The following is an 18809-nucleotide window of genomic DNA, read 5'->3' as shown; positions in this document are numbered from 1 at the left end:
GCACCAGGTTCCTTAAATCCAGCCTTTCCTTCCGCTCTTTCTCCATCTGGGGACTTACTCTTGCATTTTAATATGCCCGCTACTATTTCTTTTTTCACAAAGCCACAAACAAAAATGTTTCATCCATCTTGTTATCAGTTCAAACTATCATCTTGTGTCTATCTTTCTTATGCACAAGTTCCAAAGCATTTATATTCATGGTTTCTATTTTGCAATCTGGCTTTTGCCCTCAGCCCACTATTGAAATTGCCCTCTTGTAGCTCAGGAATGATTGCCGAATCAGTAAGTCTTCCTGAACCTTCATCTTTCTTGACATTTCTGTACATTTTCTGATTTCCTTTCCTTTTGGAAGCTCTCCTTGGTTTTGGAACACTGCTCTACCTGGTTTTTTCTCTTCTGCAGAATGCTCCTCCTTTCATTCCACTCATGGACTTTTCCCTCCAACACTCCAAACTAAGATGCTCCCACTGGCCCTGACCTCTTCTCTGCGAGTTTTCTGTTGCTATCGCTTAGTGTTTGAGTGTGGACTCTGAAGCCAGATTGCTAAGTTTGAATCTTGGCTCCTCCTCTTGCTAGCTGTGTGACCATGGACAAGTTGCTTAACTTCTCTTCCTGTGCCTTAATTTCCTCATCTGTAATATAGAAATAATAATCCTTACAGGGTTGTTGTGAAAATCAAACAGATGAAAAGTGCTGGGCATAGAGTAAGCTCTATATAATGTATTTCACTGGACAAATATTTACTGATGCCTACATTTAGATACCAAGAAATCTAAGGACTAGTGAATAATATACGTGAATAAAGTAAACAAAAATTCTTATGTTCATTGAGCTTACATTTTGTAATAAAAGTAATTATTATTAACTGTCCATAGTTCTCTATTTCTGGAATGCCCTTCTTCCTGCATCATCTTTAAAACTGCACACTTCCTTTAAGGCCCACTAAAATGTCATCTTGTCCCTTGAAATCTTACCTTGTAGAAGGTTATCATCTGAACTCTTCCAACTCTTTACATCTGAATTTTGTAATTTATCACATTCTACACACTGTACTATGAATTTTCAAGTATCAAACATCAAATATTATGGTTACTTGCACATGTTTTTATCATCTCCCTCAACGGAGTTTAATGTTAGCTACTGGCTCTATCCATCTTTGTAAACAGTAGCACGATATGCCTTGTACCCAAACGCATATTAGATGATCAATAAATATTTTTTGAATGAATGTGGGTAAAGCGCTGTTCATGACCTTTCATTTGACCTCTGTTAACTAACCTTATCTTCTTTAATTGCAAATATAAAAACACTTAAAATACAGAACATTTTATTTTTCAACTCTGGAAATATTGAGTATTAGTATCGAGCATTTGTTGTTTACAACTTGGCTTTATTCACCATCGTCACCTGGCGCCGTGTTCACTAGGAGTCCGGTGTCTGTCGCTCGCTTCACTCCGCGTGCCCTGCAGCGGAGTCAGTGCCCCTGCCGTCACCATTTGAAAAGCGCTCCTGAATTTTTATTAAGGGAGCCCTAGGGACGGAGTGTGTTTCACTGGTTGCGTTTTCTGTGATCAGCACAGAGTTCTCCCATTTCTCACTTCCCTTCTAACATGATCAAGACATTTCTAGGTACTCATCTGAAATTTTCTGGTTCAGAGATGTTTGAAATTTGTTTTTATGACATCTAAAATAAGATTTTAGTTTCATCCTCCTAAATTATCAACTATCTTTCCTCTAAATTTGCTTGTGATTCCCCAGCTATGACTGGAAAGCGCAGACCAACTGCAGGTTCTCGACCGTTTTCTGATCTGTGTTGCCGCAGTTCCCCAGAGCACGATCCTGCAGTAGAATACAGTTCTACCGCATTAGCGATCCCCTTCATGCCACCTGACTTTGCTAAGTCATCTTAAATATGCCTTCTTCCCAGGCAGAACCTGGCCAGGACGAGTGACAACGTTCTCTTTTTTAATAACAAGGCCAACACCATGGATTTTTATATAATGATCAAGGATTTTTTTATTCATTAAGTTTCAGTATCATTACAGAAAATGTTATAGTACAGAGTTGTTTAACATTATTTTTTCTTTGCTCTTGATTTCCACATGAATGCTGGTAACACTAATATCTGTACAAGATCAGTCTTTGATTTTATTTTTTTGTTCTGTACAATTTTAAATGTATTAGTTAAAAAGGCTGTCAGCACTTAAGGAAGCATTTTTCCCCCAGTTTGTTTGTTCAAATAAAAGGTATCCAGTTACTGCCCAAGAGGACTGTGCCATGAGGCTGCTGGGGCGAGAAACTTCCCCGGAAGCTCTGTGAGGGGTGGTGCTCCTGGAGGCAGGGCGGCCGCCCCCGTCACTCTTCTTTTGGCACTGTGCACATAAACACGAGATACATGATAAAGAACAAGCAAAAGCTCTCTGTAAAGCGGTTATGAAGCATACTAAGAAGGGAAATCCAAGTGTTGCCTACGCTAGTATAAATAAGCAGACAGCCTTGATTTAAGAGCATAAGTAGTTGTTTAAAGATGAGAAAAACACAAGTTCTGCAGGCACCTACTGCTGTCTACTAAAAGCTATTGCTATCAGACCTAGCATTGAACACACAAAGCGATTGCGAGAAAGGAAAAATCTGCTTTGATATAATCAGAATAGAGTTGTCTGTTAAGATTTATTTTTAGGTGTTTTTTCTTTAAAAGGTATTTAAATTCTTTTGAAATATAGTTCAAGATGTTGACTATACAGATCAACTTTTATCCAAATCAGAAAAACTAGCTGTGCCGTTGCATATTACAGGGTACAGTCAATGATATGTGGGCATGCATCGAAGCTTCTCCGCGGCGGCCATCATAGCCGTCCGATGACCATGACGTCCACCACCTCGCCCTTGTGGAGCTCCACGTACTGCTCTGTCTTTGGAGGTAGCATCAACAGTCCATTGGCGCTGCGCATGCTCATCAGACGGCTGCTCATCTGATTACCTAGAAAGAAATACTCTCATTACAGCAGCCTCTGCATCACAGTGGATACATCTGGAGCCCTTGTTGTTCTTTCCAAAGTAAGAACCCATGAACAGACACACAGGTCTTTGAGGGGAAGAGAGATGGTCAGACTTCCCAGAACCTTTTTTATGTAGCCTTGCTGCTCTATCCTACAACCTCCCCACTAAACTCTAAAAATAACAGTAGAAATTACTGCTTATAAGAATAAAACCAGGATTTTGTAGCATTATGCAAATGCCACAGACTTTCTCTCTTCAGGCTGAAATGTTATGTGTGTCTGAAAACAGAGGCTTTTAAAAACCTATTAAAATAATGATGATAATAGCAGCAACTACCATTTCCTTCGTAGTGTTTACTAAGTGGCAGACAAGGTGGTAGGCAAGTTACTTAACCATCTTATTTAATTCTTATTCTCACAAGACTCAAAAGAGCTGAAGTAACTTGCTTAGGGTCCTACTAACTACTTGGTGGTGAATTTGAATTCAAGTCCCCAAGACGGCAAGGCCCATGCACTTAGTCAGGTGTTAGCTGATATCTGCACTTGAGAGGACGCTTGTTTAAGGGGCAACACGGTTTTACTAGAGTCACATAGAAGTTAGGTAAAATATGACTAGGGAAGCTGGGGATAAAAGTGTAAAGGTTTGAGGAGGTAACTGTGGCACTCCAAATTATCAATACTGACTTCTCACTCCTTAAATCTTATCAACATTTAGGGTATACTAGTGGCTACAGAGAATCATATAATCAGGCTTTGATCTCCCATTTCAGGGTGGCTTATCCACAATCCCTTGTTTTCCTACAAAGTTATACTCAGAAGTTACTGGCTGAACAAACAGATAAAAATCTTTAGTAATTCTAGATTTGTATTTCAAATGCTTATCTAGAAAGGCTGGCTCCATGGAATAACAAAACCTTTATCATTATTATTACTTTTTTTGTCCGTTTATGCTATATTGTTTAGGAAAATTTCAGTCATTTAATCTTTCTAAAAGGAAAATGTATAATGATTCCAAATTAGCTTTACCTTAGGGAGGAGGTTACATACAAGGTCTGTCTGGAAAAAGTCTGCATGACATCCATGTAACCTGGCAGCCAAGGAGAGTGGACTAGAAGGCGCATGTGTGAACAATGACCACTTCACTGTACTACTCAGTGGGGGTGGTAGATGCTGTTGAGTGAGCATGTGTACTGTGTGGCTGTTGCATTCAAAATGCCTGAGCCAGTAGAGCAATGAATCTGCATCAAACTATGTGTCAAGCTTAAACATTCCTTCATGGAAACTATTCGGATGATTCAGAAGGCCACAGTTATAGGCAACTGGTGATTGGCAGCTTCATCACGACAATGTACCTGCTCATGCATCATGTGACGTGCAGAGTTTTTTTTTTTTGGCAAAACATCAAATTTCTCAGGTGACTCAGCCCCTTTACAGCCCAGATTTGGCGCCCTATGACTTCTGTCTTTTCCCAAAATTAAAATCACCTTTGAAAGGGAAGAGATTTCAGACCATTGATGAGATTCAGGAAAATATGAAAGGGCAGCTGATGGCAATTAGAAGAACTGTGTGAGGTCCCAAGGTGCCTACTTTCAATGGGACTGAGGCATCATTGTCCTATGCACAGTGTTTCTTATATCTTGTATCTTCTTCAGTGAATATCTCTATTTTTCATATTACATGGCTGGACACCTTCTGGACAGACCTCTTATATAAATGAGTGTTTCAGCAGGATTGGTACACAGACATACCTGCAAGTTGTGAATGACTAACCTGTACTCTGTGCCCAAGGCAGTGGTTCTTGGTGATGCCAAGTCAGTATACACCGATGGTATTCTGGGCGAGGATCCAGTTTTACGTCACATGATAACTATAGAATAAAAGGGAAGATAAAACAAGTTTGATCAGTTGACCATTTTTTAAAACTACAGGGTGGGGGAGGTTGTGCAAAGAATACAGTGGACATGGAAAACAGTGAATATCTGTCTCCACCGCTGCCACCTTATCTTCTTAACACAGGAGTCCAGAGTTGCTCTGATGAAAAGAGCCCAGAAGCTGGTTCTCACAGTGGTGGAAAAGGCAGACGAAAAAGATGAGGTCTATTTTTGACATGTAATACTATGGGTTGTGAGGACAGGTACTTCTGACCTCTGAATTCAAAAATTTTAACAATTGAAAATAAAGGAAGCAGATCTAAACAAACAAAAAAACCAACCAAGATCTGTATCCATTTATCTGTATGCCCATCTATCTGTCCATCCCTCCATATATCCAGTAAGTATTTACTGAGGTGCTGCTCAGCTACCCATTCATACACCTATCCCTGACGTAAATGGGAGAGCTGCTTTCTCTTTCTCTTGAATACTTCCCTAATGTCCCAACACTGGTATATAAGCTCATTAAGGCAACTAAAAGTAGTCCCTACTAAAAGTTTTGGTTTAGCCACATCACTGGTAATAAAAGAATTCCTCTGAATGAGTCTTTGCTATGAAATTACATCTTTTGTATTCTCCTAACAAGGATAAAGTCCTTTCTATCATAGCAACTTCAGTGCACACACATGACATAGAATGGCCAATCAACCTTTAACCTGGAGCCATAGTCTTTTAAATCTGTTACTAAATTCACACTGAAATCTGACAAGTTAATGTGTTAATTTGTTAGTAGTAGGTGCCTAAAAGGTAATCTTTCAACAAGTTTATACAATATATAATTATGGACAATTACTCTACCTTAAAATGATCTAGAAAGGTTTTATTCAACTAACACAGATATTGCTTAGATCAAATGATACAGTTAAAACTGGAACTTTTACACTGAAATAGGGGATAGTCTCACAGTGGCCAGAGGGGAGAGAAGAGGGAATTTCAGGGGGGAATGGGTAGGGATTACAGGAACAAATTTGGAGGACACATGGACAAAAACTAGGGGTGGGGGGTAATGGGGGGAAGGGGGGAGGGTTGGGTGGAGGGGCTGGAACGGGAGTAGGGGGGAGAAAACTGTACTTGAACAATGATTGAAATAAAAAAAAATGTTTACAAAACTGGAACTTTTGATTCAAGTAAGTCTGTCTTCAATCTACTTTGTTTATTATGTTTTTAAGCATTCTAATCATTCACTCTGACAATTCATGCTTTTCCTCTGGAATCCAGAATAAAATTTAATTCTAGGGTGTTTTCTTTGATTAAATCACAGTCTACTCTCACTTAATCTTGCTTATGTTTATATTCTATTTCATATGTATTGGAGGTTAATTTTACATTATTCCTAAATTATTTTGTGCTTACCTGAGGGAAAAATCTCTTTCAATCTGTGTGTGTGTGTGTGTGTGTGTGTGTGTTCTCCAGTGCTGAACTCCAAGAGCTAGTCACATGGCTGTGTGACTTGCTAAGTGTGTAAGCAAGGTTTCCCCGAACAATGTGCTGATTGGCTGGTGGTAGTACAGTGGACCAAATGTTGGAATGAGATGATATCTGACACCAAGGTTCTACTTCCAGGTTTACTGCTAACTGGTGGCTGTATTAGCTGGTTATTTAGTTTCCCTATGCAGGTTTGTTTATCCACAAAAGGGGTTGATTGTTTCAAAGGAGGTATTTAAATTAACTTAAGGAACAAGAATCACTTGCATCAAATTGAAGTGAATTAATTTTTTTCACAGCTTCACAAACAGCTGTTCCTTTTGCAGCAAGAGATAAATTGATTAGATTTTATGGTATTTCATTGAAATGCAGGATGCTTTATTAACCAATATGTTTAGTCATACTGACATTATTGTGCTGGTATATTACTTACACCACTTAAGCTTAAGAAAGCACCTATTCACTATGAGCTTCAACGCTTGCAAGAATGATGTACCATGAATAAACACAACTTCTGGAGAAAAAGCATTGTGAGTGGTTGGTGTTTCACTTCTGATGACGTCTTCTACTCATTCGAAATGGGCAGTGGGCTGTGGCCTAGGACTGTTTCCTCTGTTTCCTTGGCATCTTTTCCTGACGCACAGTAGTCATTCAAGGCATGAAATTTATCATTTAGTGTAGTATTATATGATATGTTGTAAGTATAAATGTCTAAGGGAAAGAATTGGGAAAAAAAGGTCAAAAGAATCAGAAGATAAGCCACAGGCTGGGAAAAAATATTTGCAAAAGGCCTTTCTGATAAAGGCCTGTGATCTAAAATATACAAAGAATTCATAAAACTCAAGCAGAAAAGGAACAACACAATTAAAAAATGGGCAAAAGAACCTGAACAGATTCCTCACCAAAGAAGATATATGCATAGGTAGATAAGCATATGAAAAGGCGTTCACCATCATATGTCATTAGGAAATTGCAAATTAAAACAACAATGAGATATCACTACACACCTACTAGAAAGACCAAAATCCAAAACACTGGCCACACCAAACCCTGTGAAGAATGTGGAGGGACAGGAGCTCTGTCACTCCTGGTAGCAGTGGAAAATGGTACAGCCACTTTGGAGAACAGTTTGGCACTTTCTTATGACAAAAAACATACTTTTACCATACAGTCCAGTAATTGTGCTCCTTGGTGTTTAGCCAATGAACCAAACATTTCTGTCTAAACATATACACTAATGTTTGTAACAGCTTTACTCATACCTGCCAAAAGTTGGAAGCAACCAAGATGTCCTTCAGTAAGTGAATGGATAAAGAAATGGTGATACATCTAGACGATGGCATATTATTTAGCATGAAAAGAAATGAGCTACCAAGTCATTCAAAGACATGAAGAATCTCAAATGCGTATCATCACTAAGTGAAAGAAGCCAATGTGAAAAGGCTACATACTGTATGATTCCAACTATATCACATTCTGGAAAAGGTAAAACTGGGGAGACAGAAGACCAAGGGTTAGTGGGGAGGGAGGGATGAATAGGCAAAACATAGAAGGCTTTTAGGACAGTGAGACTATGCCGTAGGATACTATAAAGACAGATACATGTAATCATACATTTATCAAGACCTATAGAATACAGTACACCGACATGAACTCTAAAGTAAACTACGGACTTGGGTGGGAAAACAGGTTTATCTATCGTAATAAATGTACTGATCTGGTGCAGGACATCAGGAGCAGGGGAGGCTGCATGTGTGTGAGGACAGGAGGTCTATGGGAACACCGCACTTTCTGTAATTTTGCTATAAGCCTAAATGTGCTCTAAAACCAGCATTTTTAGTGAAAGAAGTAGATGTATTTTATCCTTCCTTTTCCTCCTGCCCATCTTATAGAGAAGTGATCTCAAAGAATACTCAGAGTCAATAATTAATTGCAAATAGAGTATAATAGTGTTATCACAGAGCGGTGTGAGTGGTAGGAAAGGGCACGAAGAAGTAAGTGATCAACCCTTCTTTGGGACGCTGAGAAGGGCTTCCAGGGGATGCGGTGCCTGAGTCTTGTGACTAAGGAATTTCCTAAGCTGAGAAAGGAGATGGTGGTGGTGAGGGGAGAACCTTTGAGGAAGGAGAATAAACACAGGCACAGGCAGGGGCTCTCATGTCCCCTGTGGAAGAAGCAGTAATTAGTTCTGTACGGTCACAGTGCAGAATAGGAAGCAGATGAAGCTGGAGAGGAAAACAGGCCTGCGGACGGAAGGCCTTCCACGCTCACTTGAGCAGTTTGTATTTAACCCTGCGGTCATGGGAAGCACTGAAGGTTACTAAGTGGTGATACTGCTAGGATTAAAGTTAGACAAAAAAGATTTAAGAGGAAGCAAGGTTAGTAGAAGGGAAACAATGAAATATGCCAAGGGTTATAATCTAGTAAACGTTGGAGCCATCATTCAAATCAGGGCTTATGTGCCTACAAGACTCAGGGGATGTGGACGTGGAGGGGCTTTAGGAGGATGGTGAAGTGAGATAAGACCAGTAAGGAATGCAGCAGCTGATCTGTGGGATGCATAAGAATCACCAAAGAAAATTTTGGCCCCTGCTGAGATTTGTGAACAGAAAATGTTAACTGCAACAGCTGTTTACTCTTTGTTAGCTGTACTTAGTGGCCTGGAATAAAAACAGTGAAGGGCAAAGAAGTTTGTAGATTTTTAGAGTGGGTCGTAGCGCAGGGAAGAAGAGGCAAAATAAGTTGAAGGTGCTGGACAAATGTTGAAGTGATACACCACAGGATTTAGATGGGATGAGGAAAGTGGTAAAGCCAGGAGGAGCTTATGGACTGAGGGAAAAGTGTGAGGGTTATAGGGTTGTTTATACTTTTTAATATGTACTGATTGGTAACTTGACATTGTTGCTTATTTGTACATTAGAGTTGGGGATTTTTTAAAAAGGTTTTACTTATTTATTTTTAGAGAGAGGGGCTAAGGGAGGGAGAAAGAGAGGGAGAGAAATATCAGTGTGTGGTTGCTTCTTGCACACCCTCTACTGGGGTCCTGTATCACAACCCAGGCGTGTGCCCTGACTGGGAATCAAACCAGTTACCCTTTAGTTTGCAGGCCAACACTCAACCCACTGAACCACGCCAGCCAGGGGTCAGAGTTGGTGATTTCTGAACTGGAGCAGTTCTGGGTATTAAAAAGGATGCGTGCGTGAGTTACGAAGTAGAAATAAAAGTATTTAGAATTACAGAAATAAAGCAAGTGATGGTGAGAGGTAAGGTAGCGAAAAGAAGATGACAATTAGACAATTGCCAAAGACCTGACTGTCTTTGGAGGGTTTGATGGTGGTAATGAGAAGGTGAAAGCTCTAAAAGATTCGGGGGAACAGGTTGGGACTAAGAGGTGCAGAGGTTGGAGAAGAAAGCTTGTGAGGAAACAAATGACCAAAGGGGATTCCATTTGGGTGAAGGCCAAAGACGACATTCTCGAGGACCTGGGGAGGGGGGCTGGGGGCTTGGCCTCTACTTGGCCAAAGCTTCCAGAGGGTGGTGAAAGGATTTTACATTACATTTTTTAATAAGTGCTATAGAAGTTATGAGGCACTAATTTCATCAGTCTATACCAGAGAGGACCTTGAGGTTTTCACGCTATAAATCATCTATCTAAAATTTATCATGTATCTTTAAAATCCTTGCACATGCACGTATGGATCAGTTTTAAATTCATTTTTGCCAAAATTTCTATAACCTAGGTATCTTTTTCATTTCCTAATAATAAACTAAAACTGATTTATATATTTCTTATAAATCATGGACAGTTCTATCATTTTCAATATCTGTTTTTGATCCATAGGCTACAATATACTCATATAACTGGCATTCAATGATATCTTTTCATGATCAATGACTGATTTTGTCACAATGAACAGGCAGATTTCTCTTGACAACTGCAAACACCTTAGCAATTTTCAAACAATATAAACATTTTGTTGAAATGTTTTGCATTTTATTGTCTATGACATTAGTCAGAAAGCGTTAAGTTGTTACAGCAAGCTGGACACTAATGCTGAAGAGAAGAGGGAGGGCAGACAAGTCAGAACTGTCAAACGGGCTTCCAACAGGCTTGTTCTCTCCTGGGACACGCTGACCTGGTCCCATGGGAGATGAAAGTATTTTCCCTTCTCCTTCTCTTAATCAATGCTTGTGGTGAGCTGTTACACTAATGCGCGTTACCTCAGGGATGTTCCTAGTGAAAAGAGTTGAGAACGAGGGACAGTGTTGGTGCTTTGATGGGATAATAAGGAAACACATGGCAGGGTGTCCTTCTGTGGAAACATCAGGTCAATAATTCTATTGGATGAATTGCTAGGATTATGTTTCTGATTGCCTATTAAAATCAGAAGTATTTCAATCTCAACCATACCTGACCAAGGAAACAGGGAAAATGTTTATTCCAAACTGATGCTCTTCAGAATGTGTTGATATAAAAAGGTGACATTTTTTTGTGCTGACCTTTTAATACAGTACAGCATTGCCCTACCCATAGGACAGCTACATCCCAGTCCAGCAGTGGGAGTTCCTGACACCTGCAGTTAACATCCACCCCACCGCCCCAAAGCAGCAGGAATTGGGAGAGGCCGTGACTATGGCAAACGTTTTGGAGAACAGTAATAAGAGGTGTGTGTAAGCTGCGTCTCAGATGATCAGAAAGTAGAGACCACAAGCTTTAACCATGTTTCGAGTAAGTGAACAGGATTTATGTTTTAAAGTGGCGGTTAAGTCAGTAAAGGTGTGGGATGATTTGGGAAGTTAAAACAAAAGAGGCAAGCAGCCGAGTATACTGATGACTCATTCTGAGCCCCAGTGACACTGCTCTGTGGGAGGAAGGGGTCTGTCTGATTCTTCGGCCAGTTCTTGATTGCATGGGCTGACAGGAACGAGCGGCATCGTGAACAATGAATGCACTAAGCTTCAGTTTGATTACAGGGCACTCTGTTGTCAGAACAAATCACTGCCACAATGTCAGTTTTAAAGAAGAGACGGTGGATGTCAAAAGTGAGAAATAAATAAGAAGATTCATAGTAGCTCTGCAAAGTTAAAGAGAAGCCTTCCTTCTTTCTCTTATAACAGTATGGGTTTTCCTTATTTCCTAAATTTAGCAAATAGGAAAACAGTGGAAAAATTCAGAATTGCTGATTTAAATGATTAAATCTAAGTTTCATGGCTCTGACCTTTTTTTAAATTAAGTTGGAATCACTAATGGCTTTTTATCTTCTTTTCCAGTTAATTTAAAATAAGACTACCACTGTGAAAAAACTAAAGAAAGTCTGATTTCAGAAATGTCTAATTGAACTTCTACTAAAAATTTAAGGAGAATATCTCCTTTATATACTAGTCTACAAACCTCAATATTTAGGAGGTCAATATTAAAACATTTGAAGCTTAGATTTTCTTAATGTTTTTTTATCCTATATATTCTCAGAGTAATATTTTTTTAACATTTCCTTTTACTCTTTTATATTTTATATTCTTCCTGTGAACCAATCATAGCATTCTGTCATATCTGAATTTATTAAGAGCTCTTGAAAAGAGCTCTTAACAGTTTGGGTATTGGGAGAACTATATTTGAATATTTAAAAGAAAAAATTAAACTCTTATACAATGCACAAAAATTAACTCAAAAATGGATTAAACACTTAAATGTAAGATCTGAAACTATAAAACTCCCAAAAGGAAACATAGGAGAAAATTTTCTTGACATCGGTCTTAGCAATGACTTCTTGGATTTGACACCAAAAGCATAGGCAACAAAATCCAAAAGTCACCAAGTGTGACTACGTTAAATTTAACAACTTCTGCACAGCCAAGGAAACAACTGACAGAGTGACAAGGCAACCTATTAAATGGGAGAAAATATTTGCAAACCATCCATCTGGTAAGCGGTTAATATCCCAAATATATAAGAATCTCTTAAAACTCAATAGCAAAAACGAAATAATTTGATTAGAAATGGGCAAAGGATTTCAGCCCTGGCTGGTATAGCTCAGTGGACTGAGCATATGCCTGTGAACCAAAGCATTGCTGGTTCAATTCCCAGTCAGGGCACATGCCTGGGTTGTAGGCCAGGCCCCCAGGAGGGGGTGCACAAGAGGCAACCACACAGTGATGTTTCTCTCCCTCTCTTTTTCCTTCCCTTCCCCTCTCTATAAAAATAAATACATAAAATCTTTAAAAAAATGGGCAAAGGACTTCAGTAGATATTTCCCCAAAAAAGATATACAAATGGCCACCACATGTATGAAAGGGTGCTCAATATCACCAATTGATAGAAAAATTCAGGTCAATACTACAATTAAATATTGCCTCAAACCTGTTGGGATAGCTATTGTTAAAAAAACAAACCAAAGACAATAAGTAATAATGAGGATGTGGAGAAACTGGAACCCCTACAAACTGTTTGTGAGAATGCAGAATGGTACAATCACTATGAAAAGCAGCATGAAGACTCCTCAAAAAATTAAAAGTAGAGCTACCATATGACCCAGCGATTCCACTTCTGGGTATATATCCAAAAAAAAAAAAAAGGAATGAAAGGGACATCTGTATCCCCATGTTCACTGTAGCATTATTCATGATAACCAAGATATGGAAACAACCCAGATGTACTCAACAGAGGAAAGGATAAGGAACATGTGGTGTATACATACAATGAAACATTATTCAGCTTAAAAAAAAAGGAAACCTACCATTTTTGGCAACATGCATAAACCTGGAGTACATTATTCTATGTGAAATAGGTTAGTCACAAAAAGACAAGTGCTCCATGATTCTGCTTCTATGTGGTATCTAAAATAGTCAACCTCACAGAAGCAGAGGACAGAATGTTGGTTACCAGGGCCTAAGGGGATAAGGAAATGGGAAATATTTGCTCAATGGATATAAAGTTTCTGTTATACAAGGTAAATGAATTCTAGAGACTTGCTGTATAACATATAGTTAGTAATGTGATATTGTGTACTTTAAAATGTAGAGGACAGTTCTCTTGTTAAATGTTCTTACCATGAAATAAACAAACAAACCAAATCAGTAGTAACACAAGGAAGTTTTTGGAGGTGCTAGATATGTTCAGTACCTGATGGTGGTGATGATATCATGGGTGTATGCACATGTCCAAACACATGAAAATGTATATTAAATATGTGTAATTCTTGTATATAAATTATACCTCAATAAAGCTTAAAAAAAGTCATGGTTTGGTATTTTGGTTTATATTTCCAGTAACATTGTTCATTGTTTTACAGTGTGTGTTACATAATTAGTTGTATAGTAGTAAAATCAAATTGAAGTTAGTGGTGGTAGAGAAGGGGACTCTAATTTCCAGGTAACTTGTGCTGTACATATAATTCCTCAGCCTTAGTAGTCCTTTTCCAAACAAAACGGTCCCCCTTTGCTTCTGATTCACTAGAGTCTTTTTTTAGTCCTTTGTCTTTTTCTTAAAATTTATCAGTGAAGTTACAGAAAAAGTAAGTGGGCAGATTGCTGTCCTCTGTGACTTTACACAGGGGCAAGAGAATTCTTGTCCCTCCTTCCGCATAGGTTTAGCGTTAGGTTAGTGCCCGCCACGCCTATTGACGGTTTTGTCATTATATCTCCACTCCCATCCCGACCTCGTGCTGAAGAAAATTATTCACGTTAGGCTCATGGAGTAATTTGGGCAGGGGATAAAAGGGACTCTTTCCTCTTTATTTTCAAAACTAATGTAAAATTCTAGATATTTCTGGATCTAGATCACATCCTTATATGTTATTAGGCTTCAACTTCAGTTCCTGGTCATTAGAAAACATTACCCTGGCTTTGATGATGGTTGGCCGAGGATCCAAGATGCCCTGCATCTTTCTCAGTGCAGGCACGACGAAGAGATTGCAGGTGACCACGGCCGACACAGGATTCCCTGGAAGCCAACCAAGCAGTTATTTACAGTGTACACATAACAAACTGCCCAATACTTCTGACCGCCTATACCTTCAGGTGTCACAGAGGAGTGAAGTGACTACTTGTCTTTCTCTTCGGAATCACCTTAAACCCAAAAGGATGTCAGAATAGAACTGTAGCCAACCAAATGCCACAGACGGTGCGGACTTTGGGGTTTAGCAGTGAAACTTCTGATGTTTAGAAGCTATTTAACACTACTTATTTCTACTTTTCTGGAGCTATACTTTGAAAGCCATTACTAGTCTTAGTAAGTTTAAAGCCATTTCTACTTGTTGTTTTTAAAATTTCCATAGTAATACATGCTCAGTACAAAAAAATATTAGGATGTAGGATGAGCATAAATAAATTTATCCATAATCCCTTCTACCCAGACATTTCTTTGAATTAAAAAATAAAACTGAGTGATTCAAATGTGAAGGACTTGAAGATAAATACTACATGGACTGAACTGTGTTTTTTTCCCTCCCATTCATTTTTTGATGTCTTAACAGCCCAATGTGACTTTATTTGGAGATGGAACCTTTAGAGAGGTATGAACATTAAATGAGGTCATCAGGGTGAGGCCCTAATTCAGTAGAACCAGTGTCCGTATGAGAAGAGAAAGATCAGGAGTGTAGTGCACAGAGGAATGGCCACGTGAGGGCACAGTGGGAGGCGGCCGTCTGTGAGCCAGGAAGAAAAACCTCAACAGAAGGTAACCTTGCCTGCATCTGGCCTGTAGATGCCCAGTTTCTGAAACTGGGAGGAAATAAATTTCTGTTATCTGTCATCTAGTCATCTAGCCTGTGATATTCTATTATGTCAGCCTGAGCAGATTAATATAAACGCCAAGTTCTTTTGGAGTTATAAACAAAACTTGAGACATTCAATTGTACCTTTCCAAGAAGAAATCTGGGGGTGTCATGTACGTTAAAGAGGGGAAAAGGTGGGTTGTGAAATAAATGGCCGGGCAGAGAATAACCAACTTAGTTTCTTGTGTGGCATGTTAACTAACCAAGCTGTGCGACCCTAGTCAGTTCCAAACCTTTCTGAGTTTAATGAACTCATTCACAAAACGAAAGGGTGGACTACATGATTCTCAGTAGCCCTTCTGGTTCTAAAATTTGAATTTTATTAATACTTTGATACAGTTGTATGTGAACATATACGCGTATACTGGGGATAGATGATGGGCTATTAGATTTTGAGGTTCCCTTGGCCTGGCTATGTGCTGCTAATTGTATTGTTAAAGGAAAAGGCAATGGTGAATTTAGCCTATTATTAGCTAAAACCATACCTTTAATTTTCTTCTACCTACAAAAGTAGCTAAGAATAGATTTTTTAAGTTGTAAAAAGTCACAAATGATACTTATTATTTCAACAGAAAAATGAGTTGTCCAATAGAATAGCAGACTCTTAATAAGAATAAATTGCTTTTCCCTTGCCTCCAAATACAAATAGATGGAAATTTTTCTGAAAACAAAAAACACCCCCCAAAAACAACAAACTGCCCCCCTCAAAACCTCCTGCTACTGTTCATTTAACAATGATTATAGAATTCCTGTAATTGCTATTGCTTTATACAATTACTCTATAAAAATAGGACTGGAAAGGCTGATATAAAAATTGGAAACAGTGGTTATTTAAAAAAAAAAGGAGATTATGGATAACATTTCTTAATGCTTACCAGTATTTCTAATGTTTCCATAGTGAACATGTGCTATACAGTAATTTTAAGAAGTTACATAAATAGCAGGTAGATACACAAAACTTTTGATCTGCGTTAAAACTTACCAAGATTAGTAATGGCTTTAGATGCATGGCCCTTGGGACAGCAGAAATACAATTCTGAATTTTAAACTCCTTGTACGGGGACCCATCTTTGCTGCTTCTACAATCTGAATGATCTGTTGCTGTCCTCTTTTGGTTTATTCGGGCTAAGCAGAGAAAATCTCAAATTAAAGTATCAATTTGAATATAGATTATTTAAAAACTCCTTTGGTAGATCAACAACACTTCCTTGGTAATGGTGAATGAGGCGTCCACTCTAACAGTCTCTTCCATGCGCGCCACAGATGGTCTGCAGTGTCTTCCCAGTAAATTAAAGCTGGAAGGAGGCTCATTTTTCCTATGTAATGGTTTTCAGACTATCTAAGGATACATTAAAAGCCCTAAGGAGTTCCATACTACAGGCAAATTTTGAAGACTACTTAACTTACATGTCTTCTCTCCCAAATCCCTATATGATAGAAATCTAATCTCTTTTATGCTTATATGTTGGAGCTTTAAAAATGATTCTAAAGTTCTACATTTTTTTCCTGCCTGCTTTCTTTTCTTTATATCTCTATTTTGAGACTTACTTTTTGTTCTGGCATTTGCATGGGTGATTCTGGGCCCTCTGGCCCCTTGAGTGCACTACTTCGAGCTGTGGGACGTGGTCAGATTGCTAACTTGGACCACTCTCCCACAGGGAAAAGCAGGTGCCCCAGAAAGACCCAGGGACAGCCAGCACTTGGAATGTGCTCTGGAAGAGACTATCTCATCTGACTTCCGCGCCAACCCTGTGAGTCAGTACCAGCCCCAATGAGAAATGAAGAAACACCTTCAGTGAGGTTAAGTGATTTTTCCAAGTAAGGAAAGCTGGGACTTGAGCCCGGGTCTTTCAGACCCAAAGCAAGTGCTCTGACAGGATACTGGTCACCTAAGATTCAAAAAATTTTGGTCATTTTTTTTTTAACAGAAAAAGCAAGATAAAATATTTCAATTATTCTTACCTGGTAGTGCAAAAATTATTTTTCTTACACCATCAATATCCAAAGTTGCAAATGTTGTTGGCAGTCTGGAGTAAAAAAGAGGTGGTTAGTGACCGCAAAGCAGTACGACGAGTAAGTTCAGTGCTCCGGCTTTCTTGTCATGGGGCCCTCCATACAGAAGGCATACCGTATAAAAGTACTTTCCTGTTGATCTTTCAGCCTTTATACCCTGCCGTGTTCCCAGAGCATTTAAATTAACTCATCTTTAGCATCTACTGTTTCTAAGCAACCAAACCCCTTCCTTTCCTGTAGCTTATGTCCCCCCTTCCCGCCAGTGTCATGCATGAGTATACCAGGTCGTGGAGCTTCTCCACCCATGTGGCTAATGGCGTATTTATTGTTGTTGCTGGAGATTCCAAACAATCATTCTTATTATAAGGAGACTACTTAGTAATACATGCCTATCAGATAACTGCCTATTGCTCAAATGAGGGTTTCTCAACCCTTTAAAACGGTACTTAGCAATAAACATAAGAATCTCCCTCCTATGAAAGGAGTGTTTTGAAATGTCAAAATAGATAAAATACCACGACTGGAACAAAATTAAAACACCAGCCATTTAAAAAATATTCAAATTTTGCTTCCTCAAGATTCCGACAGGAATCCTTAGCATGAGGGGTATGGAGAGGAGTGGGTGTGAGAGGCGTGGAGGAGGTGGGCAGTTAAGAAGAGTGATTTTTTTCTATTGATTACCCTTTATACAGAATTTCAGCTACAACTGTCAATATATTAATGAAACTTGAGTGATATAGAATCCTTGGGGAATGTTGAAATTTCCATTTAGTTGAAAAAATTTTTAAGCACCCAAATTATTTTTATTTTTACTACTTTTTGCAGGTTGGTCATTCAAAATGGGTCATTCACTCATTATCTTTGGCAATAATAATTTTTGATGATTTATAGCCATATTATGAACTTATTCTACTCTCCTTTTCACTTAAAAACCATAACTCCACACCAGACACTGCTGTGTTTCTACAGTTGCTGTTTCTGACTTTTTCTTTTACCAGTATTTTTCTGTGACTCCCCTTAATGCTAGACTGCCATCATCTCAACCCTTAAAGCTTGATTTAGGTTTGGGAATCAGACAGTAGTAGTAACAGTTATATTGTTGGAATGATAATACTAAATAGCAATAACAAAAGTCAAAAGAAACATCTATGCATGACATCCATTATTTCATTTAATTTTCAAGCAATCTCATGGGGTGACAATTGTGGGATACTGTCACCTCATGAGACTGCTTGAAAATTAAATGGAATTATTCATCCCATTTTATAGATGAGGAAATTAGGACTCAGGGAGATTAAGCAATTTGCCCCAAATCACTTAGCAACTAAAGGAAGAAACAAAGATTTGAAAGAAGGTTTGTCTAAGTGTGTGGCTCCTACTTTGACAAGGCTCTCCTCTCGAAGGGCATGCTGTATGTGGACTTTGTGACATCTATTTTTAGCTACTCTGAGGGCTTTTTTGCTTACTTTTTGATTCTTTGCTATATCTAGAAAAATGAGATTAGATTGTCATATTGATTTACGTATAGGTTACTTGGCAATGATTGTTGCTGTGTGATGAAAATAATTTCCAAGGTACATTCTCAAAAACAGCTTTGTTCACTGCAGATGACCCATAAAAGCTGTGATTGGTAGATCTGCTTGAGAATACTCCAGAGGCTTTTGTTTTTT

At 38.7% G+C, this 18809-nt stretch overlaps 1 protein-coding gene across 6 annotated transcripts in view; it reads right to left on the bottom strand.

Annotated features, from left to right (window-relative positions):
* Window positions 1-1990: 1990 nt before the first annotated feature.
* GPHN (gephyrin) overlaps window positions 1991-18809 on the bottom strand; it is a 456579-nt gene continuing 439760 nt past the window's right edge. For all 6 annotated transcript variants that reach the window (XM_036011094.1, XM_036011095.1, XM_036011096.1 and 3 more), the window contains 4 exons: window positions 17089-17153; window positions 14191-14294; window positions 4770-4866; window positions 1991-2980 (listed from right to left, as the gene is read on the bottom strand). In XM_036011094.1, coding sequence (XP_035866987.1) covers window positions 2847-2980; window positions 4770-4866; window positions 14191-14294; window positions 17089-17153 — 400 coding nt within the window. In that variant the 3' untranslated portion in view covers window positions 1991-2846. The remainder of the gene's footprint in view (window positions 2981-4769; window positions 4867-14190; window positions 14295-17088; window positions 17154-18809) is intronic.

Source organism: Phyllostomus discolor, chromosome 1 (assembly GCF_004126475.2).
Source record: "Phyllostomus discolor isolate MPI-MPIP mPhyDis1 chromosome 1, mPhyDis1.pri.v3, whole genome shotgun sequence".
Lineage (NCBI taxonomy): Eukaryota > Metazoa > Chordata > Mammalia > Chiroptera > Phyllostomidae > Phyllostomus > Phyllostomus discolor.
Note: the sequence above shows the minus strand (reverse complement) of the source record. Positions and strands in the feature narration are given on the sequence as shown.